We start from the raw sequence: 27,131 nt of genomic DNA, 5'->3' as shown, positions 1-27,131 counted from the left end.
CTGGCACCTGGCTGAACTTAGATAATGACACCCACCCCCTGACGCCTAAGCTAAGGGTTAGGCTGACAACACACCTGCCTCTGGCAAGGTATGTTTCCAGGACATGCTGATACCACTGGACTCAGCTGACAATCAGCTCATGTGCCTTCCCAGGTGCTCTCTACAGGGGGCACCTTATATTTTCCAATGAGACATCTGATAAGGGGTTAATATCCAAAAATTATAAATAATTCGTACAACTCAACACCACAAAAACAAACACTCAAATTTTAAAATGAGCAGAGGACCTGAATAGACACTTCTCCAAAGAGAACATTCAGATGGTCAGTAGACACATGAAAAGATTTTTGATGTCACTACTTATCAGAGAGATGCAAATTAAAGCCACAATGAGATGGCACTTCACATCAATACATCAACAAGTGTGGTGAGGATGTGGAGGGAAAAAAACCCTTGTGCACTGCTGGTGGGAATGCTGATTGGTGCAGCCACTATGAAAAACAGTATGGCAGTTCCTCAAAAAAATTAAATATGGAACTGCTTTCTGGCCCAGCAATTCCACTTCTGGGTATATATTTGAAGAAACCTAGAACACTACTTTGAAAAAATATATGCACCTCTATGTTCATTGCAGCATTATTTACATTAGCCAAGATATGAAAGCAACCCAAGGGTTCATCAGTAGAAGAGTGGATAAAAAATCAGTGGCACATATATACAATGGAATATTACTCAGCCATAAAAAAAGAATGAAATCTTAGCATTTGTGACAACATGGATGGACCTTGAGGACATTATGCTAAGTAAAATAAGCCAGTCAGAGAAGGATAAATTCCATGTGATTTCACTTATATGTGGAATCTAAAGAACAAAATATACTAACAAACAATATAGAAACAGACTCATAGACACAGAGCACAGACTGGTGGTTGCCAGAGGGGAAAGGGATTAGGGATTGGATAAGAAAGGTAAAGAGATTAAGGAGTTAAAAAAAAAAAAAGTACACATTGGTAATTACAAAGTAGTCCTAGGGATATAAAATATAGCATAGGGAATATAGTCAATAATATTTCAATAATACTGTAATAATTCTATATGGTGCCAAGTGGATACTGGAAATATTGGGGTACCCTTTTTAAAGTATATGATTGTCTAATCACTATGCTATACACCTGAAACTAATACAAAATAATTTTGAATGCAAACTGCAATTGAAAATTTTAAAAATAAAAATAAATAAACTCCAGCCCTAGCCGGTTTGGCTCAGTGGATAGAGCGTTGGCCTGCAGACTAAAGGGTCCTGGGTTTGATTCCAGTCAAGGGCACATGCCAGGGTTACAGGTTCGATCATTGATGTTTCTATCTCTCTCTCCCTCTACCTTCCTCTCTGAAATCAATAAAAATATATTTTAAAATAATAATAATAAATGAATAAACTACACACACACACACAAAAACCCATAAATCTCCTAACAAAAAAAAATTCCATTTGATGAATATATTAATGTGCCAACTTATCTAGACCAAGGTACCCTGGTATTTAGTCAAAGATTATTCTAGAATCTAGATGTTTCTGCAAAGGTATTATTTGTTTATTTATTTTAATTTTAATCCTCACTGAAGGATATGTTTTTCATTGATTTCAGAGAGAGAGGAAGGGAGAGGTAGAGAGAGAGAAACATCAATGTGAGAACAAAACATCGATCAGTTGATAGCACGCTAACCGTTGAACAGCACTGGCCAGGGCTATGAAGGTATTTTTAGATGAGATTAACTTTTAAATCGATAGACCTGAGTAAATTGCTCTCCGCAGTGTGAGTGGGCCTCATTTAATTATTTGAAGGCCTTAGAAGAGAAGACCAACCTCCTCAGGAGAAGAGGGGGTTCTGCCAGCAATTGTCCATTGGCTAAAATGCAGCTTCTCCTGATCTCTGGCCTGTGGGCCTATCCTGCAGATTTTGGACTTGTAAGCAAACTACTTAAAGTTGGTCTCTCCTCTCTCTCTCTCTCTCTCTCTACACACACACACACACACACACACACACACACACTCACATACATACACACACACTATATTATTTCAATTTATCTGCAAACCAGAAAACCATAATATAGTCTAAGACCAATGGCTTTGTTGGCAAACTCTACCATACATTTAAAGAAGAATGAACACCAATCCTTCTCAAACTCTCTCAAACTCTTCCAAAAGTAGAAGAGGAAAAAACAGTTTCTAATTCTATGAGACCAGCATTACCTAATGCCTAAGCCAGATAAAGACATCACAAGAAAAGAACATTAGAGCTGAATATCCTTTACGCATATGATGTGAAAATCCTCAACTAAACACCAGCAAACCAAATCCAACAGCATCTAAAAAAGAGTCTGGCCCTGACCGGTTTGGCTCAGTGGATAGAGCGTCGGCCTGCAGACTCAAGGGTCCCAGGTTCGATTCCGGTCAAGGGTATGTACCTTGGTTGCAGGCATGTACACAGTAGGGAGTGTGCAGAAAGCAGCTGATCGATGTTTCTTCCTCATCGATGTTTCTAACTCTCTATCCCTAACCCTTTCTCTCTGTAAAAAAATCAATAAAATATAAATAAATAAATAAATAAATAAATAAATAAGAGTCTGCACCATGCCAGAAAGATTTATCCCAAGAATGCAAGGTTGGCTCAATATGAAAAAATTAATCAACTAAATATACCCTATTAATAGAACAATGAAGAAAAACCCCACAGGATTGTTAATTGATGCAGAAAAGGCATTAGACCAAATCCAATACCATACCATAATAAAAACATTTTAAAAAGTAGGAATAGAGGGAACTTCCTTGGAACAATATAGGGAATTTATTAAAAGCCCATATCTAGCACCATACGCAATGATGAAAGACTGAAAGCTTTCCCCCTAAAATCAAGAACAAGACAAGGATGTCTACTATCACCACTGCTCTTCAACGCTGTGCTGGAAGTTCTAGCCAGAGCAACAGGACAAGAAAAAGAAAAAGAAATAGATAGAGAACAACATAGACTGATAAACAGGGACAGATCCAAAGACAGATAAACAGTGATCAGACTATCAATCCCCAGAGGGAAAGTAGGGGAGGGTGGGGTAAGGGGAAGAGATCAACCAAAGGACTTGTATGCATGCATATAAGCCAAACCAATGGACACGGACAACAGGGGGATGAGAGCATGAGTGGGGGGGCGGGGGGGGAAGGATGGGGGTTAATGGGGAGGAATGAGGACACATTTGTAATTCCTTAACTAATAAAGAATTTAAAGATTAAAAAATAAAATTAAATTTAAAAAAAGAAAAGGAAAAAGAAATAGAAGACACTCAAATGGGAAAGGCAGAATATATCTATTCACAGATGACATGATTCTATAGACAGGAAATCCTAAAGGGCCCACAGGAAAAGCAACTAGATCTAATAAACAGATTCAGCGCCCTAACCGGTTTGGCTCAGTGGATAGAGCATCGGCCTATGGACTGAAAGGTCCCGGGTTCGATTCCAGTCAAGGGCATGTACCTTGGTTGCGGGCACATCCCCAGTAGGGGTGTGCAGGAGGCAGCTGATCGATGTTTCTCTCTCATCAATGTTTCTAATTCTCTATTCCTCTCCCTTCCTCTCTGTAAAAAGTCAATAAAGTATATTTTTTTAAAAAAACAGATTCAGCAAAGCTGTAGTACAAGATCAACACACAAAAATCATTTGAGTTTCTATGCAATCAGAACAGTCTAAAAAGAAAAAACTTTAAAGCAATTTTATTTTACAATAGCATCTAAAACAATAAGATACCTAGGAATAAATTTATTCAAAAAGATGAAAGACTTGTACACTGAACTCTACAAAACATTGCTGAGCCAAAACCGGTTTGGCTCAGTGGATAGAGCGTCGGCCTGCGGACTGAAAGGTCCCGGGTTCGATTCCGGTCAAGGGCATGTACCTGGGTTGCGGGCACATCCCCCGTGGGAGATGTGCAGGAGGCAGCTGGTCGATGTTTCTCTCCCATCGATGTTTCTAACTATCTATCTCTCTCCCTTCCTCTCTGTAAAAAATCAATAAAATATATTTTTAAAAAAATGATTTTCTTTAAAAAAAAAAAAACATTGATGAAAGAAATGAAAGAAGATCAAAATAAAGGGGAAGACTTCTAAAGTTCATGGGTAAGAAGGCTAATTATTGTTAGGATGACACTAATATCTACAGTGATCTACAGATTCAACACAATCCCTATCAAAACTCCAACAGCCTTTTTTGCAGAAATGAAAATGGCCCTCGCCTAATCCCTGTGGGAATGTGAAAACCATCTTTAACAGGAAGAGCAGGTCCTGGCCAGTGGGGCTCAGTTGGCCCGTCGTCCTGTCCTGTGCATGGAAAGGTCGCTGGTTGGATGCCTGGTCAGGGGACATGCCCAGGTTGTTCGGTTCCTGGTTGATGTTTCTCTCTCACATCAATGTTCTTTCTCTCTCAAATCAAATTTTTAAAGAATATTAAGAACGCCCAGCCGGCGAGGCTCAGCGGTTGAGCCTCAAGCTATGAACCAGGAGGTCATGGTTCGATTCCCAGTCAGGGCACATGCCCGGGTTGTGGGCTCCATCCCCAGTGTGGGGTGTGCAGGAGGCAGCTGATCAATGATTCTCTCTCATCATTGATGTCTCTCTCTCTCTCCCTCTCCCCTCCTCTCTGAAATCAATAAAAAAATATTTTTAAAAATATATAAGAACAAAGTCTGAGAACTCACACTTCCCAATTTCAAAACTTACTACAAATTTTAAATGGGTAAAAAACTCAAATAAACATTTCTCCAAAGAAAATAGACAAACAGCCAATAAGCAATACAAAAGATGCTCAACATCATTAATATTAGGGAAATGCACATCAAAACCACAATGAGACATCACTTCCTACCCGATTAGGATGTCTATTATTTTTTTAAAAATAACCATAGTCCTAGCCAGTTTGGCTCAGTGGACAGAGCGTTGGCCTGCAGACCAAAGGATCTCAGGTTTGATTCTGGTCAAGGGCACATACCTTGGTTGCAGGCTCCTCCCCGGCCAGGGCTCTGGCCGGGCACGTGCAGGAGGCAACCAATTGATGTGTTTCTCTCACACTAATGTTTCTCTCTGTCTTTCCCTTTCTCTAAAAATCAATAGAAAAATATCTTCGGGTGAGGATTAAAAAACAAAACAAAAGCAAAACATTAAAACACAAACACATACACAGAAAAGAACAAGTGCTGGGAGAATGAGACTGGAGCCATTGTGCTCTGTTGGGAGAATGTAAGACGCTACAGCTACTGTGGAGCACTGTCTGATGGCTCCTCAAACACTAAACATTGAATTCCCATACGACCCAACAATCCCACATCTAGGCACATACTCAAAAGAACTGGACACGGGTCTCTAAGATCGTTTACACCCATGTTCATAGCAGCATGATCCACAACCACTAAAAGGTGAAGGCAACCCAGGGTCCAACGACAGCTGGAGAGAGATGTGCATGCCATGGAATAGTCTTTACTCTGCTAAGTGAAATCAGCCAGACACAAAGGACAAACATTATATGATGCCACTTACGTGACAGACGTAGAACAGGCAAATGTGTCGAGACCTAAAGCAGAACAATGGCTTCTAAGGGCGGTGGAGAGGGGGCCTGAGGAGTTAGTTATTGCTTAATAGTTACAGCGTGTTTGTGTGGGATCATTAAAAACGTTTGGAAACCGAAGGACTTGTATGCATGCATATGAGCATAACCAATGGACACAAGACACTGGGGGGCATGGGAGGCTAGGGGAGGGTCAAGGGGAGAAAAAAAAGGAGACATATATAACACTCTTTGTAATACTTTAAGCAATAAAACAATTAAAAATAAAATAAAATAAGTAAAAATAAACGTTTGGAAATAGATGATGGTGATAATTGCACAACATTGTGAATGAGGCATGAATTGAATTGAATTGTGCACTTATGATAAAAATGGTGAGCCTTAACCAGTGTTCCCAATGGTTAGAGTGTCTGCCAGGCACCGAAGAGTCATGGGTTCGATTATGGTCAAGGGCACGTACCTGGGTTGCAGGTTAGATCCCCGGCCCGGTTGGAGCTCATGTAGGAGGCAACCAATCGATGTTTCTCTCTCATGTCGATGTTTCTATCTCTTCTCTCACCCTCACTCCCTTCCACTCTCTCTAAAAACCAATGGAAAGGATATACTTGGGTGAGTATTAACAACAACAAAAACAGGTTGAAATGGCAAATTTTGTGTTACATGTACTTAAACCACAATAAAAATTTTCAAAAGGGAAGGAAGGAAGTGCTGAGCATCTGGGGGCAGGTGGCAGGAAGGAGGAGGCTCGCTTCAGTGGAGGTGGCTGGTGAGGGGGCGGGACGGCCATCTTGTTGCGGGTCCACACTGCTGTTAACGTAAAAAAACCATTGAAACCTGTGAAGAATTTTTGTGAGTTTATTTGAGCCAAACTGTTGACATATGCCGGGAAGCAGAACCTCAATGAATTGAGATAGTGCTCCGGAGAATGGCGGGGTTACATCCGTATTTATACATGGAATTCATTGGTGACAGATTTAAGGAGGTGGGATTAAGCGAAGCGGGGAAACCTCTAGGATAGGATAAAAAGTAAAATGATGGACACACACTTAGGTGGGCGCAGGAAAATTTAACATGATAAATGAAAGAATCTGCTGCATCTGTCCTGGGCCCAGCACACCTGGCTGTGCCCCAGGGGCTCCATAAAAAGGGAAGTCACAAGTTACCCAGACATCCCAAGGGTATGTTGTCATAGATGCAAAAAGAAAGACAGGCTCAGTTACGGTAAAGGTTGACCTTATCAGTGAAGATATCGGCTTAGGATGTAACTGCCCACCATCACTGCTTTTAGTTAAGGTTTAATTTCAGAACATCCTTTGTGGTTACTTTAGGACTCCGAGTCTGCAAAACTGCCATGCAGGCCTCTCCTGAGCTTGTCAGGTCAGCATGTGGCCCCTTTTCGTCCACACTGCCCAGGCCCTACAAGCGACACCCTGGACAGCGAGCCCGGGACGTAAAGGAGAGACCACAGACAAGCACAAAGGCGGCATCCGGGCAACACTGCTCAGGTGGCAGTGGCTGGCGGTGGGCACCCTCCCCGCCCGTCTCCTTTCCGGCCCAAGTCATCGACCCGGTCCCGCTGCAGCCCCTCCTGGGCCCCGCACACCCTCGGCCCCTGATGCTGAGGCGACTCTAATCCGCTGCCTCGGCTCACAGCTCTCAGCGTCTCAGTCTCTGCCGGCTCCGCCCGGGCACCGCTGCCTCCTTGGCTACCCCTCTGGTGGCCACGCCTCAGATGTGGACTTTGCTGCCTTGGCAGGTGGGCCTGGCAGTGCCCCAGCGGCAGCAGCTGCCTGAGCTCGCCCACTGGCTGCAGCCACCATGCCCGAGAGCGCCTGCAAGCTGTGCCTGCTGCTGCTGCTGGGCCTGGGTCTGGGGTCCCAGGAGGCGCTGCCCCCGCCCTGTGAGAGGTAGGAGTGGGCACCTGCCCCCCCCCTCCTGTGAGAGGTAGGAGTGGGCACCTGCCCCCCCCCCCCGCCCTGTGAGAGGGAGGAGTGGGCACCTCCCCCCCCACCCGCCCTGTGAGAGGTAGGAGTGGGCACCTCCCCCCCCCACCCGCCCTGTGAGAGGGAGGAGTGGGCACCTGCCCCCCCCCTCCTGTGAGAGGTAGGAGTGGGCACCTGCCCCCCCCCCCGCCCTGTGAGAGGGAGGAGTGGGCACCTGCCCCCCCCCCTCCTGTGAGAGGTAGGAGTGGGCACCTGCCCCCCCCCGCCCTGTGAGAGGGAGGAGTGGGCACCTGCCCCCCCCCCGCCCTGTGAGAGGGAGGAGTGGGCACCTGCCCCCCCCCCCCGCCCTGTGAGAGGGAGGAGTGGGCACCTGCCCCCCCCCCTCCTGTGAGAGGGAGGAGTGGGCACCTGCCCCCCCCCCTCCTGTGAGAGGGAGGAGTGGGGATGGCCACTGGGGCTGGTGGGGGAGGCTGAGGTTCAAGGGTTGGGATGGGATGGGGGCCTGAGGGCAGGGCAGGAGAGGAGGTTGGCTTCCTTGTGGAGCAGGCTGTGCTGGGCATGGCCCCAGTGTGGGGAGCGCCACCCGCCCATGGGGAGCGCTGGTCGAGGTCACCTGTGCACCCGTCCAAGCCTCCTCCCCACCCTCCCTCCAAGCTGCTCCTTGAACCGCACAGGGCTGTCCTCAGGATTGTTCTAGAAAGTGTTCTGCCTAACTTCCCGAGCCTGGATGTGGGAGGGGGCATCAGAGACTGGAAACAGCTCCTGGGTTTGACCTCTGACTCCTATGACAAAGGACAAGTTAAACCTTCCCGGGGCCATGGCTTCCACCTGCAACTCCTGGGGGTGAGGGGTCCTGTCCGCCTCCCCAGCCCGCAGGTCCGCTACCATCGGACAAGGTTTGCTGAGCTCTCACTTGCCCTGGGGCTGCTCCGTGAACAAGAAAAACGAGCCCCACCTCACCATCCCCACCTCACCATCCCCACCTCACCATCCCCACCTCACCATCCCCACCTCACCAGCGCCACCTCACCATCCCCACCTCACCATCCCCACCTCACCATCCCCACCTCACCATCCCCACCTCACCATTCCCACCTCACCATCCCCACCTCACCATTCCCACCTCACCATCCCCACCTCACCATTCCCACCTCACCAGCGCCACCTCACCATCCCCACCTCACCATTCCCACCTCACCATCCCCACCTCACCATTCCCACCTCACCATCCCCACCTCACCATCCCCACCTCACCATCCCCACCTCACCATTCCCACCTCACCATCCCCACCTCACCATTCCCACCTCACCATCCCCACCTCACCATTCCCACCTCACCAGCGCCACCTCACCATCCCCACCTCACCATTCCCACCTCACCATTCCCACCTCACCATTCCCACCTCACCATCCCCACCTCACCATCCCCACCTCACCATTCCCACCTCACCATCCCCACCTCACCATCCCCACCTCACCATTCCCACCTCACCATCCCCACCTCACCATTCCCACCTCACCAGCGCCACCTCACCATCCCCACCTCACCATCCCCACCTCACCATTCCCACCTCACCATTCCCACCTCACCATTCCCACCTCACCATTCCCACCTCACCATTCCCACCTCACCAGCGCCACCTCACCATCCCCACCTCACCAGCCCCACCTCACCATTCCCACCTCACCATTCCCACCTCACCAGCGCCACCTCACCATTCCCACCTCACCATCCCCACCTCACCATTCCCACCTCACCATTCCCACCTCACCATCCCCACCTCACCAGCGCCACCTCACCATCCCCACCTCACCATCCCCACCTCACCATCCCCACCTCACCAGCCCCACCTCACCATTCCCACCTCACCAGCGCCACCTCACCATCCCCACCTCACCATCCCCACCTCACCATCCCCACCTCACCATTCCCACCTCACCATCCCCACCTCACCATCCCCACCTCACCAGCCCCACCTCACCATTCCCACCTCACCAGCGCCACCTCACCATCCCCACCTCACCATCCCCACCTCACCAGCCCCACCTCACCATCCCCACCTCACCAGCCCCACCTCACCATTCCCACCTCACCAGCGCCACCTCACCATCCCCACCTCACCATCCCCACCTCACCATTCCCACCTCACCAGCGCCACCTCACCATCCCCACCTCACCATCCCCACCTCACCATCCCCACCTCACCAGCCCCACCTCACCATCCCCACCTCACCATCCCCACCTCACCATTCCCACCTCACCATTCCCACCTCACCATCCCCACCTCACCATTCCCACCTCACCATTCCCACCTCACCATCCCCACCTCACCATTCCCACCTCACCATCCCCACCTCACCATCCCCACCTCACCATTCCCACCTCACCATCCCCACCTCACCATTCCCACCTCACCAGCGCCACCTCACCATCCCCACCTCACCATTCCCACCTCACCATCCCCACCTCACCATCCCCACCTCACCATTCCCACCTCACCATCCCCACCTCACCATCCCCACCTCACCATTCCCACCTCACCATCCCCACCTCACCATCCCCACCTCACCATCCTCACCTCACCATCCCCACCTCACCATCCTCACCTCACCATCCCCACCTCACCATCCCCACCTCACCATCCCCACCTCACCATCCTCACCTCACCATCCCCACCTCACCATCCTCACCTCACCATCCCCACCTCACCATCCCCACCTCACCATCCCCACCTCACCATTCCCACCTCACCATCCCCACCTCACCATTCCCACCTCACCAGCGCCACCTCACCATCCCCACCTCACCATCCCCACCTCACCATCCCCACCTCACCATCCCCACCTCACCATTCCCACCTCACCAGCGCCACCTCACCATCCCCACCTCACCATCCCCACCTCACCAGCGCCACCTCACCATCCCCACCTCACCATCCTCACCTCACCATCCCCACCTCACCATCCCCACCTCACCATCCCCACCTCACCATCCCCACCTCACCATCCTCACCTCACCATCCCCACCTCACCATCCCCACCTCACCATCCCCACCTCACCAGCCCCACCTCACCAGCCCCACCTCACCATCCCCACCTCACCATCCCCACCTCACCAGCGCCACCTCACCATCCCCACCTCACCATCCCCACCTCACCATCCCCACCTCACCATCCCCACCTCACCATCCCCACCTCACCAGCGCCACCTCACCATCCCCACCTCACCATCCCCACCTCACCATCCCCACCTCACCATCCCCACCTCACCATCCCCACCTCACCATCCCCACCTCACCAGCGCCACCTCACCATCCCCACCTCACCATCCCCACCTCACCATCCCCACCTCACCAGCGCCACCTCACCATCCCCACCTCACCATCCCCACCTCACCATCCCCACCTCACCATCCCCACCTCACCAGCGCCACCTCACCATCCCCACCTCACCAGCCCCACCTCACCAGCCCCACCTCACCATCCCCACCTCACCAGCGCCACCTCACCAGAAAGGAAAGGAATAACAGAAGCACAACGGTGCTAGAAGCACAATTAAAAGTAAAATGAAGTCAGGGAACCGCTCGTGGGGTTGGGTGGAGAGCGTTTCAGACAGGAGGGATGTCTGAGGATGCGATGCAGGAAAGAATCGTGCAGGAGCCACCGCGGTGGTTCTGGGAGAAGACAGTCCAGGCCTGGAGATGCAGCACACGCTGAGGCCACTGCGCAGGGACAGGAAGACGTGGGAATCGCGGGAGGTGATGGGGGCTCCCGGGAGAGGGGTCAGGGCTGGGGCCTCCGTGATAGGACCAGAAAGGTGAGCAGTGGTTCAGTATGGGATCTACTTGGAAGGTTGAGCTGATCGGACTTGCTGATGATTGATTGTGGCTCAGTGGTTGAGTGTGGAAGTCACGGTTTGATTCCCAGTCAGGGCACATGCCCGGGTTGTGGGCTTGATCCCCAGTGTGGGGCACGCAGGAGGCAGTCAATTAATGATTGTCTCTCATCATTGATGTTTCTATCTCTCCCTCCCTCTCCCTTCCTCTTGGAAATCAATACAAATATATATATATATATATATTTTTTTTTAAATACAAATATATTTTTAAGAAATATATTGAGAGGGTCCAGTCCCTTAGGTTTGCCCCCTGCTGGGCACTCAGAGCCTCTGCATGTGAGTGGGCAAGACGGTCAGAGCGTGAAGCGTCTTGGACTCCGTGATGCAAGACGCCCCGAGCACTGTGGTGACAAAGGCCACCAGGGCCACTGGGGCCACCCTGAAAGGGGCGACAGTGCGATGGAGAGGTGGCAGGAGGCAAGAGTTGATGAGGCTAAGGTGGAAGTGCAGATGAAAGCTGGAGTGTTTAAGCAGGCTGTGTTGCCCTCTCTGGTTTGGCTCAGTGGATAGAGCGTAGACCTGTGGACTGAAGGGTCCCAGGTTCGATTCCGGTCAAGGGCACATGCCTGGGTTGCGGGCTTGATCCCCAGTGGGGGACGAGCAGGAGACAGTCGCTCACCATTGATGTTTCTATCTCTCCCTTCCTCTCTGAAATCAACAAAAATATGTTTTAAAAAATTAAAAAGTGAAACAAGTGCCATAAAGTAAAAGGCTGACAGATCTGCGGTCAGGCAACGTTAACTGGACACCACAGGTGATAACCCAATGCCGCCAGAGTCCACACAGCCAGCCCCTGGCGCCCAGGCTGGCACCGAGCAGACGCCTGGGCACCCCCGCCTGGCTGCTGAGACTTTGGACTAGAAAATGGCTACCGGAGAGGCGGTGGCTAGCCTGCTATCAGACAATGGAAACCACCCTGCGACTGAAAGACGTGAGGTCACCTGGAAACCTGAAATGCCCATAATACCTCGGGCGACCTGCTCCATAGGGAGGGGCCGGAAGAGACCGTAATGAGATGCACGGTCGGTCGTGCAGGGGCGAGCTCCTAGGGGGTGGGGAGCATCTCGGTCCCTTCAGCAGCAGGTGCTCTTCCCCTGGGCCGGACTGTGGAACCACCAGGGGCTGCCGGACCCCACTGCCCTTCACTTGAATAGTGTGCCCTCTCCCAGCTCTCAGCGGGCTGGCAGAGCTGCTGGCTGTGGACGGCAGAGGCCAGGGGAGCCGGGAGCTGCTGGCTGTGGACGGCAGTGGCCAGGGGAGCCGGGAGCTGCTGGCTGTGGATGGCAGTGGCCAGGGGAGCAGCGAGCTGCTGGCTGTGGACGGCAGTGGCCAGGGGAGCAGCGAGCTCACTGCTTGCGAGGCTGCCACGCTGGTTAAAGATGATAAAACCCAATCTGCTTAGGGAGCTGAATGACATCCTGGTGCCACTGTGTTGGGTTTGACTGACCTTAGTCAGTGGCTGTGGCCTGGCCACAGGGTCCGGCAAAAGGTCAATGGAAACTTGGTCTATAAAAGCAACGCCCCCTGTGGCACAGTCCCATGGAATCGTCATGGGACCTGAGGGCTGCATTAAAGCAGGAGACAGGGATGCCCGTCAGAAGAGCCCCTTCCTTCATCAGAAAGTACCGGCGCCAGCCAGTCGGTATCAGAGTCCTCGTGTGAGATGGCCACTTGGGTTCCTAGACCAATGGACACTGGGAGGCTGCAGCAATGCAGAGGTGGCTGGATCTAGAAGATTCCACGTGCACTCGCTGAAGCACCAAATGCTAACAAGAATGGTCTGTCTGCCAACAAGAGGGACGCCTGCAGACGCTGTCAGCAGACGCCTGGGGGAAGGACGTGCGTACAGTCGGCAACGGACTGACTGGGAGACTCAGAAGCCACAAATGGGGCCCGACAGGAACAACACCTCCTCCGGACTGGCCTCAAATGCCCAGTGGTAGATACAAATGCTCGAAATATTCTAAAAGGACCAGAACAAGAGATAGTGCAACGATTTGGACCCCAGAGTTACATTTCTTCAGACCAAGGAACACACTTTCATTCTCCGCACAATGATTTGATAGACATTTGGAATGAGCAACTAAAACAAAGGTTGTCTAAAGCAGGGAGAATGTAGGTCTCAAGGACTGGCTCACCACCTTCACAAGTGTGAGCCACTCAGCACGAGGGGCCAGGGGAGGGCCCTAACCAAACAGATCCCTCTGCTCAGTTAACGAGGGAACCTGGGACACAGAGGAGAGGGTGTGGGCATAACGCCACAATTCTTCCCACGAGAGGAAGAGGATGGTATAACTACACCTTTTTCTTTCTTCCCACATCACTTCGACTTTACTTTTCCTCCCTGACGTACTTTTCCTGCTGAGTGTGGGACTCCAGTAACGTGCCAACACTCCTGACTCCTTCCCATGCCAATACGGTAAACACTAACCAACGTTGTTGGTTAAATTATTTTTCAATTGCAGTTGACATACAATATTATATTCATTTGAGATGTACAAGCCAGTGATGAGACATTACATAACTTAGTAAGTGATCACCCCAAAAAATCTATTACCCATCTGACACCATACATAGCTTTTAGAATATTATTGACTATATTCCCTATGTTGTACTTTAACATCCCCATGACTATTCTGTAACTACAAATTTGTACTTCTTAATCTCTCCACCTTTTTCACCCATTCACCCTCCAACCTCCCTCCCATCTGGCAGCTGTCAAAATGTTCTCTGTATCTATGAGTCTGTTTCTGTTCTGCTTGTCCATTTATTTTGCTTTTCAATCTATTTTTTTTGAATGCATTGCTACCACAGCTTTTTTTTTGTTTCCATTTTCATGAAATCTCTTTCCATCCCTTTACTTTCAATGTGTGTGTGCCTTTCCATTTGACGTGGGTCCCTTGTAGACAGCTGCCAGGAGCCGGTCCATCCTTGCTGTTTCAAGGGACCTGGCATATATGGCATACTGTTCTTAATATGTTTGCTCACCTTCTTGGCGCTATGTGTTTTAACCAAGGTCACCTCTCCGAGAAAGGTTGTTTTCCCAGGTAGGGATTTTTCCCTGAAGTTAAGGAGGGGATAAAACCTCTTAACTAAGTGCCAGGCGGGTAGTTAATCACTTTAACTACAAACAATCATGCTTAAGCTACATAATCTTTACTCCCTGGAATGGAGATAAGAAACGCCCTAACCTTTGCAATAGAAATTGACAGGATTAAAATCAACTGGTATAAATACAGATGTAACAAGACAGAGAACCTAGAGAGAGAACCAAGAGACAGGACTTGGCTGAAGATCCTACACAGAACCCAGAGACAGAACCTAGAGACAGAACCTAGACAGAGAACCTAGAAACAGAACCTAGCGAAAGAACCTGGCAAAAGATCCTGGACAGAACCTGGCTACAGAACTTTGCTGAAGAACCTAGACAGAACATGGCAAAAGAACCTGGTGACAGAACCTGGCAACCGAACCTTGCTGGAGAATTTGGAAACCCTGGCTGGAGAACCTAGCAAGAGAACATGGCTACAGAACTTGGCTGGAGATCCTGGCTAGAGAACCCAACTCTGCTGATGAACTGAACACTGCCTTCATGTCATTCCTTCTTCGCCGACTCCGTCCACACCTTTGGGGACCCCTGGACCTGCTGGGGTTGGACCCCAGCAGACAGCATATGTAGGGTCATATTTTACTATCCATTCAGCTACCCTACATCTTTTGACTGGAGCATTTAATCCATTTGCATTTAAAGTAATTATTTTTTAAAAAATATATTTTATTGATTTTTTACAGAGAGTAAAGGAAAGGGATAGAGAGTTAGAAACATCGATGAAAGAGAAACATCGATCAGCTGCCTCCTGCACACTCCCTACTGGGGATGTGCCCGCAACCAAAGTACATGCCCTTGACCGGAATCGAACCCGGGACCCTTCAGTCCACAGGCCAACACTCTATCCACTGAGCCAAACCAGTCAGGGCTAAAGTAATTATTGATAGATATTTATTTATTGTCATTTTATTATTCATATTTTTTATCTTCCTTATTCTTCTTTTTAAAGAAGACCCTTTAACATTTTTTGTAATACTGGTTCAGTAGTGATGAAGTCCTTTAGCTTGTCCTGGTCTGGGAAGTTATTTATCTGTCCTTCATCTCTAAATGATAGCTTTGCTGGGTAGAGTAATCTTGGTTTTACTGGGTAGAAAGTCTTATATTTCATCACTGAATATTTCTTGCCAATTCCTTCTGGCCTGCAAAGTTTCTGTTGAGAAATCAGCTGACAGTTTATAAAAAATATATTTATATGTATTTCAGAGAGGAAGGGAGAGGGAGAGAGAGATAGAAACATCCATGATGAGAAAGAATCACTGACCGGCTGCCTCCTGCACACCCTACATCAGGGATCAAGCCTGCAACCCAGGCATATGCCCTGACTGGAAATCAAATGTGACCTCCTGGTTCATAGGTTGATGATCAGCCATTGAGCCACACCAGCTGGGCTTAGCTGACAGTTTTATGGGAGCTCCCCTTTAGGTAACTAACTGCTTTTCTCTTGCTGCTTTTATGATTCTCTCTTTAATTTTTTAAAGATTCTCTCTTTGTTTTTAACTTTAATTATGATGTGTGTTGGTGTGGGCCTCTTTGGGTTTATCTTGTTTGAGATTCTCTGCACTTCCTGGATTTGTATGTCAATTTACTTCACCAGGTTATGGAACCTTTCTGTCATTATTTCTTCAAATAGCTTTTCAAGATATTGTTCTCTCTCTTTTCCTTCTGGCACCCCATGATGTGAATGTGGGTGCACTTGAAGTTTCCCCAGAGGCTTCTTACACTCTCTTCACTTTCTAATTCTTTTTTTCTTTTTGCTCTTGTGAGTGTTTTTTGCTTCCTCATATTCCAAATCGGTGATTTGATTCTCAGCATCCTCTACTCTACTGTTGAATCCCTGTAAATTATTTGTTATTTCAGTTAGTGTATGCTTAATTTCTGACTGATCCTTTTTCATATCTTTGATGTTCTCACTAATTTCCTGGAAATTCTCACTAAGTCCCTGAAGCTCTCATTAAGATCCTTGATCATCTTTAATAACCACTGTTTTGAACTCTGTATCTAGTAGTTTGTTTGCTTCTATTTCATTTGGGGTTTTTTTTCTGGAGATTTCTTCTTCTTTTCATTTGTGACATGTTTCTTTGTCTCCACATTTTAATTGCTTCTTCGTGTTTGTTTCTATGTATTAAGTAGAGTTGCTATGTATCCTGGAATTTGTAGAGTGGCCTTGTATAGTAGGTGTCCTGTAGGACCCAGTGGCTCAGCCTCTGCAGTCACCTAAGCTGGGCACTCTAGGTGTACCCTGTGTGACTGTGTACACTGTCTTGCTGTAGTCGAGCCTTGGTGTCACTGGGAGGAACTGACCCCCAGGCCAATTGGCTGTGAGGACCAGCTGTTACTATAGTGGAAGAGCTGCTGTGCAGGAGACACCCTTTTGGGGGCTGCCTCCCTGCTTCAGTGGGGATTTGCTGTTCACTGAGTCTGCCCCTTGGATGTGTGAAGTTGTGATCTTGTGTGATCTGAAGTTGTCCACTGGGCACACTGGCTCAGGGCCCCCAATGGAGGTGTGAAGTCAGCTACTGGCTCTGGGGCCACCTGTCAGAAGCTACAGAGCGATCTGCAGATGGCTGCTACTTGTGTTGGGCTTGGAAGTGCCCAGGAGAGGCCAAGCTGTGAAGCAAGGCAGGCTGCTACTAGTGCTGGGTCCCCGGGCGCCTCTTATTGAGAGGAATGGGGCATGCTAATGCCAGCTGCTGCTAGTTTGAGAGATTTTAGGAAAGTCTAAAGCCTGAGCCAGGACAGGCCATTTCTATGGAAAAGCCACTGCAAACAGCTTGGATGGGGCTGAAAATTGAGTGGAGTCAGGGAAATCAGCAGGACGGATCAAACATTGTGAGCCAAGCTGGTGGAATCTCAGATATGGCTACCAGTCAGCTCTATGACAGGAGAGGTCTCAGTGTAAGAACAATGACCCCTGCAAGCACCCCCATCTGGGAGAAAGCTGTCCCTGAGTTCTTGCTCTGATGCCAGACAATCCAGTTCCTCCCCATATGTCCCTGGATCCCCCCCTCCCTCCCCAAGCCACTGCCCTAGTGCTGGAGCTAAGAGGGAGAGAGCGCGAGTCCAACTAAGTCTGTGCAGGGGCCCTTTAAGAAGAACAGTCTGGGTCTCCAGTAGCCTCCATGTCACTCAGCCACAATCCCTGCTGGTTTTTACAGCCCAAAGGTACAGGGACTTCTCTTCCCAGCTCTGGAAACCTGTGCTGAGGGGTCTGGTGTGGGGCTAGGACTCCTTGCACCTCACGGGAGACCTCTGCAGTCTGCATATCCCTCCCGACTAAAAAGCTGCCACAGACGGGTGTTGGACCAGCCCATCTGCACCTCCACCTCTCCTATTAGTCTCAATGTGCTTTCTTCTTTACTTCTCTAGTTATGAGACTTCCATTCAGCCCAATTTCAGGTGTTTCTGAATGACGGTTGTTTTGTATTTTGATGTGGTTGTGGGAGGCAGCAAGTACCAGTGTTTACCTATCTTGGTTCTGACTCCTGACTGGTTCTTCTTTGTTTTCTAGTTCCATTTTTATGTTTCCTATTTCTTTGTTGAAGCTCTCACTGAGTTCCTCTACTCTTACCCTACATTCATTGGACATTTTTTACACCAGTGTTTTGAACTCTGCATCTGGTAGATTGTCTCCATTTTGTTTAGTTCTTTTTCTGGAGATTTCTTCTGTTCTTTCGTTTGGGACATGCTTCTTTACCTCCTCATTTTGGCTGCCTCCCTGTGTTTATTCCTATGGGTTAGGTGGAGCTGCTACGTCTCCTGGGCTTGGTAGAGTTTGCTTAGTAGTTGGTGTCCTATAGAGTCCAGTGGAGCAATCTCCCTTTCACCCCAGCTGGGCCCTTCAGCTGCGACCCCCATGTTATCGGTGTACACCCTCCTGTTGTAGTTGAGCCTTGACTGCTATTGGCATGTCAATGGGAGGAATTTACCCTCAGCTGTGCAGGGCCCACACCACTGAGCAGGATTTACTTCAGTGCTCTGGTGCCTGCTGAGTCTGCCTCTTGAGTGTGCCCCTTGTGGAGGAGGTTGGGTAGTGTTTTGACATGGTCTGAAGCTATCCCAGTGCACTGGCTCTGGGGCTTCCTGGAAGGTGCGAGCCAAGAAAGGTCAGCCACTCTCTGTGTCCCAGGGCCACCTGGCATGAGCTATAAGAAACCTGCAGATGGCTGCTACTTGTGCTGGGCTTGGAGGTGCCCAAGAGAGGCCAAGCTGCCAACCAGAGTCGGCTGCTGCTAGTGCTGGGCCTGGGGCCACTTAGTGAGAGGAATGGGGCATGCTTAGGCTAGATGCTGCTTGTTTGAGAGGTTTTAGGAAGTGCAAAGCATGAGCCAAGACAGGCTATTTGTATGGAAGAGTCACTAGAAACGGCTTGGATTGGGCCCAAAAGCTAGGTGGGCAGGGACTCAGAGAATCACCAGGGTGTGGCTAACAGTGTGAGCCAGGATGATGGAGACTCAGATGTGATGCCTGCCTGCCAGCTTTGGGAGGGCTCAGAGAAGAAACAATGGCCTCTGCCAGCACTTCTGTCTGCGAGAAAGCTGCCCTTCCAGCTCTCACCCTAATGCCAGACAACTCAGTTCCTCCCCATATGTCTCTGGTGCCCAGTGCTGGAACTCAGAGCAAGTAAGTCCATGTTCTGGCCCTTTAAAAGGAGTGCCTGGGACTCCAGCAGCCCTTCGTATCACTGGGCTACCCCCTGAGCTGGTTCACAGCCAGAAGTCATGGGGACTTCTCTTCCTGACAATGGGACCCTGGGCTGTGGGTCCTGCTGTGGAGATGGAACTCCTAGCTCCTCAGGGGGGATCTTCCCAGTTCTGATAGCCCTCTTTATTTTTATTGGTTTAACTATGTTTTTATTGATTTCAGAGAGGAAGGGAGAGGGAGAGAGAGGTAGAAACAGCAATGATAGCCCTGGCCAGTTTTGCTCAGTGGATAGAGCATCAGCCTGCGGACTGGAGGGTCCCAGATTCAATTTCAGTCAAAGGCACATGCCTGGGTTGCAGGCTCAATCCCCAGTGGAGGCGTGCAGGAGACAGCCAATCAATGATTCTCTCTCATCATTGATGTTTCTTTTTTTTTTATCTTTAAATTCTTTATTAGTTAAGGAATTACAAATGTGTCCTCATTCCCCCCCATTAACCTCCATCCTCCCACCGCCCCACTCATGCTCTCATCCCCCTGTTGTCCGTGTCCATTGGTTTGGCTTATATGCATGCATACAAGTCCTTTGGTTGATCTCTTCCCCTTACCCCGACCCTCCCCTACTTTCCCTCTGGGGATTAATAGTCTGATTGCTGTTTCTCTGTCTTTGGATCTGTCCCTGTTCATCAGTCTATGTTGTTCTCTATATTCCACAAATGAGTGAGATCATGTGGTATTTATCTTTCTCTGACTGGCTTATTTCATTTAGCATAACGCTCTCCAGTTCCATCCAAGCTGTTGCAAAAGGCAAGAGTTCCTTCTTTTTTACCGCAGCGTAGTATTCCATTGTGTAGATGTACCACAGTTTTTTAATCCACTCATCTGCTGATGGGCACTTAGGCTGTTTCCAAATCTTAGCTTTGGTGAATTGTGCTGCTACAAACATAGGGGTGCATATATCCTTTCTGATTGGTATTTCTGGCTTCTTGGGATATATTCCTAGAAGTGGGATCACTGGGTCAAATGGGAGTTCCATTTTTAGTTTTTTAAGGAAGCTCCATACTGTTCTCCACAGTGGCTGCACCAGTCTGCATTCCCACCAGCAGTGCAGAAGGGTTCCTTTTTCTCCATATCCTCTCCAACACTTGTTGTTTGTTGATTTGTTGATGATAGCCATTCTGACAGGTGTGAGGTGATACCGAATTGTCGTTTTGATTTGCATCTCTCGTATAATTAGTGACTTTGAGCATGTTTTCATATGTCTTTCGGCCTTCTGTATGTCCTCTTTCGAAAAGTGTCTATCTAGGTCCATTGCCCATTTGTTGATTGGATTGTTTATCTTCCTATTATTAAGTTTCATGAGTTCCTTGTAAATGTTGGAGATTAAACCCTTATGGGTGATATCATTGGCAAATATGTTCTCCCATGCAGTGGGTCTTCTTGTTGTTTTGTTGATGGTTTCCTTTGCTGTGCAAAAGCTTTTTATTTTGATGTAGTCCCATTTGTTTATTTTCTCTTTAGTTTTCATTGCCCTAGGAGCATTATCAGAGAAGAAATTCCTTCGACATATGTTTGCTATTTCATCATTGATGTTTCTATCTCTCTCTCCCTCTCCCTTCCTCTCTGAAATCAATAAAAATATATTTTTTTAAAAGTGCTAATCTTTCATCCACTGAGTGCTCTACTGTTCCAAATCAACAACCACTGTGGGCTCAGGAAATGGTTTGGGTCCTTTGCTGCACAAAGACCCTCCTACTTCTCTTAGCCTGTATGTCACCAGCACCCGCGAAGCCCTCCCACACCTGTGCTCAGGCGCACACAGCCAGTGCCCGTGCCCGTGTCCGTGGGGGACTGTGCCCAGAGCTATCTGGCCGTTCTTCTCCCCAGATGACGTGGCCTGACCCGCCCCTCCCCGACTCTCTCTGCAGCCAGATTTACTGCCACGGGGAGCTCCTGCACCAGGTGCAGATGGCCAAGCTCTACCAGGACGACAAGCAGTTCGTGGACATGCCGCTGTCCTCCGCTCCAGGTAAGGCGCCCGGGACCCCACCTGCTCCTGAATTTCCTGCCAAAGACAGCAGGAGCCAGACCCTCCATCATGGAGGGGGTCACGAGTCCCAGGAACCCCCCTGTGTCTCCGCCCCAGACCAGGTCCTGCAGCACTTCCGCACACTGGCCAGCGCCCACAACCACAGCGTCCCCAGGCCGCAGCTGCAGGCCTTCCTCCAAGAGCACTTCCAGGCCGCGGGGCAGGAGCTGCAGCCCTGGGTCCCTGAGGACTGGAAAGACAGGTACAACCCGGATGAGGAGCAGAGAGGGCCCTCCAACGGGGCTGCCCCTGACCCCTGCCGGCCCCTGTCTTTCCAGCCCCCGATTCCTAGAGAAGATCGCGGACTCCAAGCTGCGCCTCTGGGCCGGGCAGCTGCACCAGCTCTGGAAGAAGCTGGGAAAGAAGGTATCAGGGCCCAGGGCCCAGGGGATGGCGCTGAGAGGGGTGCCAGCTGCGAGGCCGCCCGCCCTAGAGCCCAGATCCGGATGCAGTCCCCGAGAACACAGCCTCCAGGCCCGGGTCCCAGAACAGCGGCTTTCTAGAGCGATTAGAATTGTATAAAGAATCTCTGAGAGGGGTCAGGGGGACATGTCCTTCTAACCCCTGACCTCTCCCTGAAGTCCCCCGCCGCCCCCAGGCACACCCAGCCTGCCCCGCCCTCCCAGGCTGCCCAGTCCTGCCTCTAACCCACGGGGTGCTATTCCCTCTCCCGCTGGACTCTTCCCGAGGCCCTCAGGCCACGCCCTGCGCAGGAATGACCGTAGCTGCTGCCCTGCGATTGGCACAGCCTGTTGGCACTTTCTCTCCTTTGTCTGAGGCTCAGAGAGGGCAGTGATTGGCCCAAAATGCACAGCACCTAGCCCCAGGCCCTGGCACCCACAGGCAGAGGGGGCTCCTTCGTTGGCGTGTGCTGCTCCCTCAGCCAGCACCCATGGGAGCTGAGCCTCAAGCACTGCTCCCCTCGCAACCCCGCCCCCTAAAACCACGCTCACATGCAGAACTAGCAGGGAAGAAGCAGCGCCAATGCCTGACAGACACCAGCAGGCCCCGCCGGGTCCCACTTGCTCCTCGGCCACGCCCATGCACACCCACCCACTGGGGAGAGGGTCATGGCCAGAGAACGGGGGCCCTGAGTCTCTGGGCCTGGCTTGGTGGTGGGAGCAGAGATTCGGGGGGCGAAGGAGCTGGAGGAGACCGAAGAGCGGCCACTGCTCGGTGAGCTCGTGCCGGTGCCAGGTACATGGTCGGCTCCTCCCCTCCACCAAGCACAGCAGGGACCCCAGGGCCGCACACACGTGGGGCAGACCAGGCTCCAGGCAGCCCGGCCTGGGCAGAGGCCCCAGCAGGCCGAGCAGCAGGGAAGCAGAGCCCACACCCGGATGGCCTGACTCTGAGCCCCCAGCAGCTCTTCCAGCCCAGGCCCTGGGGCAGGTGTGGGGTCCAGGCTCCCTGCGCCCTCTCTCCTGCTCCAGGTGAGGCCAGAGGTCCTCAGCCAGCCCGAGCGCTTCTCTCTGATCTACTCGAAACACCCCTTCATCGTGCCCGGCGGGCGCTTCCGCGAGTTCTACTACTGGTGAGTACCCAGGTGGTGGGGAGCCCCGAGCCGGGGGTGTCCTGAGCATGCAGGGCAGAGGCGGGTGAGGTCTGGTTGGGATGACGGAGCCGTCCCTCCCCAGGGACTCCTACTGGGTGATGGAGGGGCTGCTCCTGTCGGAGATGGCGGGGACGGTGCGGGGCATGCTGCAGAACTTCCTGGACCTGGTGCAGGCGTAAGAGGGGCTGCCCTGCAGGCGGGGGTGCGGGAGGACCGCAGTGCCAGGCACTGGAGCTGGGTGTGCCTTGGCTCTGATGGTCGGTCGGGCAGGAGCAGTCAGCAACCTCCTCCTTGGCAGCTACGGGCACGTTCCCAACGGGGCCCGCGTGTACTACCTGCAGCGCAGCCAGCCGCCGCTCCTGACGCTCATGATGGCCCGCTATGTGGCTCACACCAAGGACACCGCCTTCCTCCGGTGGGCACCCCCTCGGGCTGCCCGTGGGCTCCCGTCCCCGAGGCCTCCCCAGGTGGGATGGGAGGGGCGCCCGGCCTGAGGGGTGCCCGGCTCTGCCCCAGGGACAACATCGGGACCCTGGCCTTGGAGTTGGACTTCTGGGCTGAGAAGAGGAATGTCTCTGTGAGCTTGGGGGGGAAGAGCTACGTCCTGAATCGCTACCACGTCCCTTACGGGGGGCCCAGGTGAGGCCCTGCGGGAAGGTCTCTCCACCCCCATGCCTTCACTCCTGTGCGAGTGTCATCAGGCCCCTGGCAGGAGGGCAGGTGGCTCGGGCTCCCCTCTCAGAAGCGAGACTGGTCGCTGTGGGCCATCAGGGCTGTGGACCCAGGTCCGCTGAGTCACCAGGGCTCAGCCCCCAGCTTGGGCACCAAGGGCTCAGAGCCGCCCGTGCCAGGCTGCCCGCTCTCCTCTCGCAGACCAGAGTCCTACAGCAAGGACGCAGAGCTGGCGGGCGTGGTGCCCGAAGGTGAGCGGCGGAGGGAGGGCTGGGGGCTGGGGGCTGGGGGCCTGCCGCTGGGTCAGGCCCGTCCTCTGTCCTCTGCCCCCCCTCACAGCAGCCCGGGAGGCTCTGTGGGCTGAGCTCAAGGCGGGGGCCGAGTCTGGCTGGGACTTCTCTTCACGCTGGCTCATCGGGAGCCCGGACCCCAACTCGCTCAGCAGCATCCGGACCAGCAAGCTGGTGCCTGTGGACCTCAACGCTTTCCTGTGCCAGGCGGAGGGGCTGATGAGCAGCTTCCACGCCAGCCTGGGTGAGCAGCCGGGCGGGAGGAGCTGGCTGAGCGGCCAGGCAGGAGGGTCCAGGCGGGAGGAAGCTGGGTGGAGGAGCTGGGTGAGGGTCCGGGAGGGAGGAGCTGGGTGAGGGGCCGGGAGGGAGGAGCTGGGTGAGCAGCTGGGCGGGAGGAGCTGGCTGAGTGGCCAGGCAGGAGGGTCCAGGCAGGAGGAAGCTGGGTGGAGGAGCTGGGTGAGGGGCCGGGAGGGAGGAGCTGGGTGAGGGTCTGGGAGGAAGGAGCTGGGTGAGGGGCCGGGAGGAAGGAGCTGGGTGAGCAGCGGGCAGGAGGAGCTAGGTGAGGGGCCGGGAGGAAGGAGCTGGGTGAGGGGCCGGGAGGGAGGAGCTGGGTGAGGGGCCGGGCGGGAGGAGCTGGGTGGAGGAGCTGGGTGAGTGGCCAGGAGGGAGGAGCTGGGTGAGGGTCTGGGAGGGAGGAGCTGGGTGAGGGGCCGGGCAGGAGGAGCTGGGTGAGGGGCCGGGAGGGAGGAGCTGGGTGAGGGTCTGGGAGGGAGGAGCTGGGTGAGGGTCTGGGAGGGAGGAGCTGGGTGAGGGGCCGGGCAGGAGGAGCTGGGTGAGGGGCTGGGAGGGAGGAGCTGGGTGAGGGGCCGGGAGGGAGGAGCTGGGTGAGGGGCCGGGCGGGAGGAGCTGGGTGGAGGAGCTGGGTGAGCGGCCGGGAGGGAGGAGCTGGGTGAGGGTCTGGGAGGGAGGAGCTGGGTGAGGGGCCGGGCAGGAGGAGCTGGGTGAGGGGCCGGGAGGGAGGAGCTGGGTGAGCGGCCGGGAGGAAGGAGCTGGGTGGAGGAGCTGGGTGAGGGTCTGGGAGGGAGGAGCTGGGTGGAGGACCTGGGTGAGCGGCCCGGCGGGAGAGGCTGGGTGGAGGACCTGGGTGAGCGGCCGGGCAGGAGGAGCTGGGTGAGGGGCCGGGAGGGAGGGGCTGGGTGGAGGAGCTGGGTGAGCGGCTGGCTGGGCCCTGCCTCGCCTCGGCCTTGGCGGTGGAGCTGGGTGGAGGAGCTGGGTGAAGGGCCTCCCGCTTTGCAGCCCGATGGTACCTGCCCCCTCGTGCAGCCCGATGGTACCGGGTGGGAGTGCACAGGGGGCCTACGTGCATCTCCACTCCCCCATTTTCTCACGGGCAGGTGGTGCCTAGTCCTCACCTCCAAAGCCCTCCCCTCTCCCCGCGGGCCCTTCGAGCGGAGCCAGTGCCCTTCGGAGGATGAGGCCGGGAGCCGTAGGGCCCCTTTGCTCAGGGAATGCCGGGTCCTGGAGCCTGAGGTGGGGCGGGCTCCAGGTGGGCATGGCCTCCTGGCCCTTGAGGGTCACAGCAGGAGGTCAAGGGCAGGCCGGTGACTCCATCTAAGCCACGTGTCCCCCAGGGAATGAGGCTGAAGCCACAAAGTACAGAAACCTGTGGGCCCGGCGCCTGGCCGCCCTGGAGGCCGTCCTGTGGGACCAGGAGCAAGGGGCCTGGTTTGACTATGACCTCGAACATGGAAAGAAGAACCACGAGTTTTACCCGACCAACCTGGCTCCTCTCTGGGCCGGCTGCTTCTCGGACCCCACCATGGCGGACCAGGCCCTCAAGTACCTGGAGGTGAGGAGCCAGCAGGGAGCTCTGGCCAGTGGCCGCCCGCCCTCCTGGGTCTCAGCTGCGGGTCCCACTGCGGCCACCAGGGGGCAGCTGTGAGCCCAGACGGGAAGGCCCAGGAGAGGAACCTCTGCTTTAGGGGGGCCCTGCCTCCTGGCTCCCCGCCAGCCCCACCCTCAGTCACAGTGCCTTCGGGAACCTTCCAGGACAGCCAGATCCTTACCTACCAGCACGGAGTCCCGACCTCGCTCCAGAAGACGGGCCAGCAGTGGGACTACCCCAACGCCTGGGCTCCCCTGCAGGACCTGGTCATCAGAGGTAGGAGCCGGGAGGCGTGTCCCAGGGTCCTCTCTCTCCAGCCGCAGGCCCGGTCAGAGCCAGTGGCCCGCGGTCCCTGGAAGGAGGGCACAGGCCGGCCCTGTCCCCCTCTGCGCCCCTGGGATGGGCTCTGCATCCTCAGGCCCTCCTCGGGGTGTCCTAGGTCTGGCCAGGTCTCCTTCACCCAGGACCCAGGAGGTGGCTTTCCAGCTGGCGCAGAATTGGATCCAAACCAACTTCCGTGTCTACTCCCAGACGTCAGCCATGTACGAGAAGGTGAGCCGGCCCTGCCCCGCCCGGTCAGGCTCTGCAAAGCCCAGGCCCCGGCCCCGTGGCGTCCCCCAGTGGCCATTCCCGGGCACTGCCGGGGTGGGAGACTCAGAGGTGAGCTGGCCCTGAGCCAGACCCGCCAGTGCGCCTCCCCGTGGTGAGAGGGGGAATTGTCAGGCTCTGCAAACCCCAGGCCCAGTGGCGGCCCCCAGTGGCTACTCCTGGGCACTGCAGGGGTGAGGGTCAGCTTGTCCTCTTGTCCCCAGTATGACATCAGCAGTGGTGGACAGCCAGGTGGCGGAGGGGAGTATGAAGTCCAGGTGAGTGGGCCCACACCCTACAGGGAATGATGGGGCTCTGCTCTCCCCACAGCTGACCTTGACCTTCCGCTCTAGGCCTATTCTCCCATGGGGGAGGGTGCCCAGGGAGGAGCCTGGCACCCCTGGGCTAGACCTTCCGGGTTTAGGTCAGGGGACCCCACACCTGCCTGGAAGGACGAGGGGCCTTCCCCTGAGGCCTCGCCACTGGCCACCCTCTCTCCAGGAGGGGTTCGGCTGGACCAATGGCGTGGTCTTGATGCTCCTGGACCACTACGGCGACCGGCTGAGCTCTGCGGCCCAGACAGCTTTCCTGGAGCCCCTCTGCCTCGCAGCTGCACTTCTGCTCAGCCTCCTGCTGCGGTGACGGCCCTGCCCCGTTGGCCTCAGCTCCTCCAGCTCTAGCTCCCGCCTCAATAAACGTGTGCAGGCGTCCCTGCCTTCAGCCTCGTCCTTCTCCATCCCTGGGGACCCCATGCCCTCTTGGGCCTCCCGCCAGTCCTCAGAGTGGAGGGGGGCAGGGGAGGGCTCTGGAGGCCATGGGTGGCCCCTGGGTCCCTCCTGGAACTTTCCACCAAG

General features: G+C 53.2%; 1 protein-coding gene across 3 annotated transcripts; it reads left to right on the top strand.

The window, feature by feature from the left end:
• The first annotated feature begins 7,417 nt into the window (after nucleotides 1–7,417).
• TREH (trehalase) lies at nucleotides 7,418–26,985 on the top strand. 3 transcript variants are annotated; one of them, XM_070426960.1, is made up of 15 exons: nucleotides 7,418–7,518; nucleotides 21,127–21,227; nucleotides 21,345–21,489; nucleotides 21,566–21,653; nucleotides 22,721–22,821; nucleotides 22,925–23,017; nucleotides 23,141–23,257; nucleotides 23,359–23,481; nucleotides 23,716–23,765; nucleotides 23,857–24,048; nucleotides 25,436–25,653; nucleotides 25,854–25,965; nucleotides 26,129–26,241; nucleotides 26,502–26,555; nucleotides 26,779–26,985. In XM_070426960.1, the coding sequence occupies exons 1-15, from the start codon at nucleotides 7,430–7,432 to the stop codon at nucleotides 26,917–26,919; spliced, it is 1,737 nt and encodes a 578-aa protein (XP_070283061.1). In that variant the 5' UTR covers nucleotides 7,418–7,429; the 3' UTR covers nucleotides 26,920–26,985. The 3 variants fall into 3 exon arrangements, with proteins under 3 accessions (XP_070283061.1, XP_070283060.1, XP_070283062.1); XM_070426959.1 differs by having other exon boundaries at nucleotides 23,854–24,048; XM_070426961.1 differs by having other exon boundaries at nucleotides 23,854–24,048; nucleotides 25,828–25,965.
• The last annotated feature ends 146 nt before the right edge of the window (nucleotides 26,986–27,131 follow it).

Source organism: Myotis yumanensis, unplaced genomic scaffold, assembly GCF_028538775.1.
Source record: "Myotis yumanensis isolate MYYU_CA2020_CCGP unplaced genomic scaffold, mMyoYum1.0.hap1 SCAF_10, whole genome shotgun sequence".
Classification (NCBI taxonomy): Eukaryota; Metazoa; Chordata; class Mammalia; order Chiroptera; family Vespertilionidae; genus Myotis; species Myotis yumanensis.
This window is presented reverse-complemented; position numbering and strand designations above follow the sequence as displayed.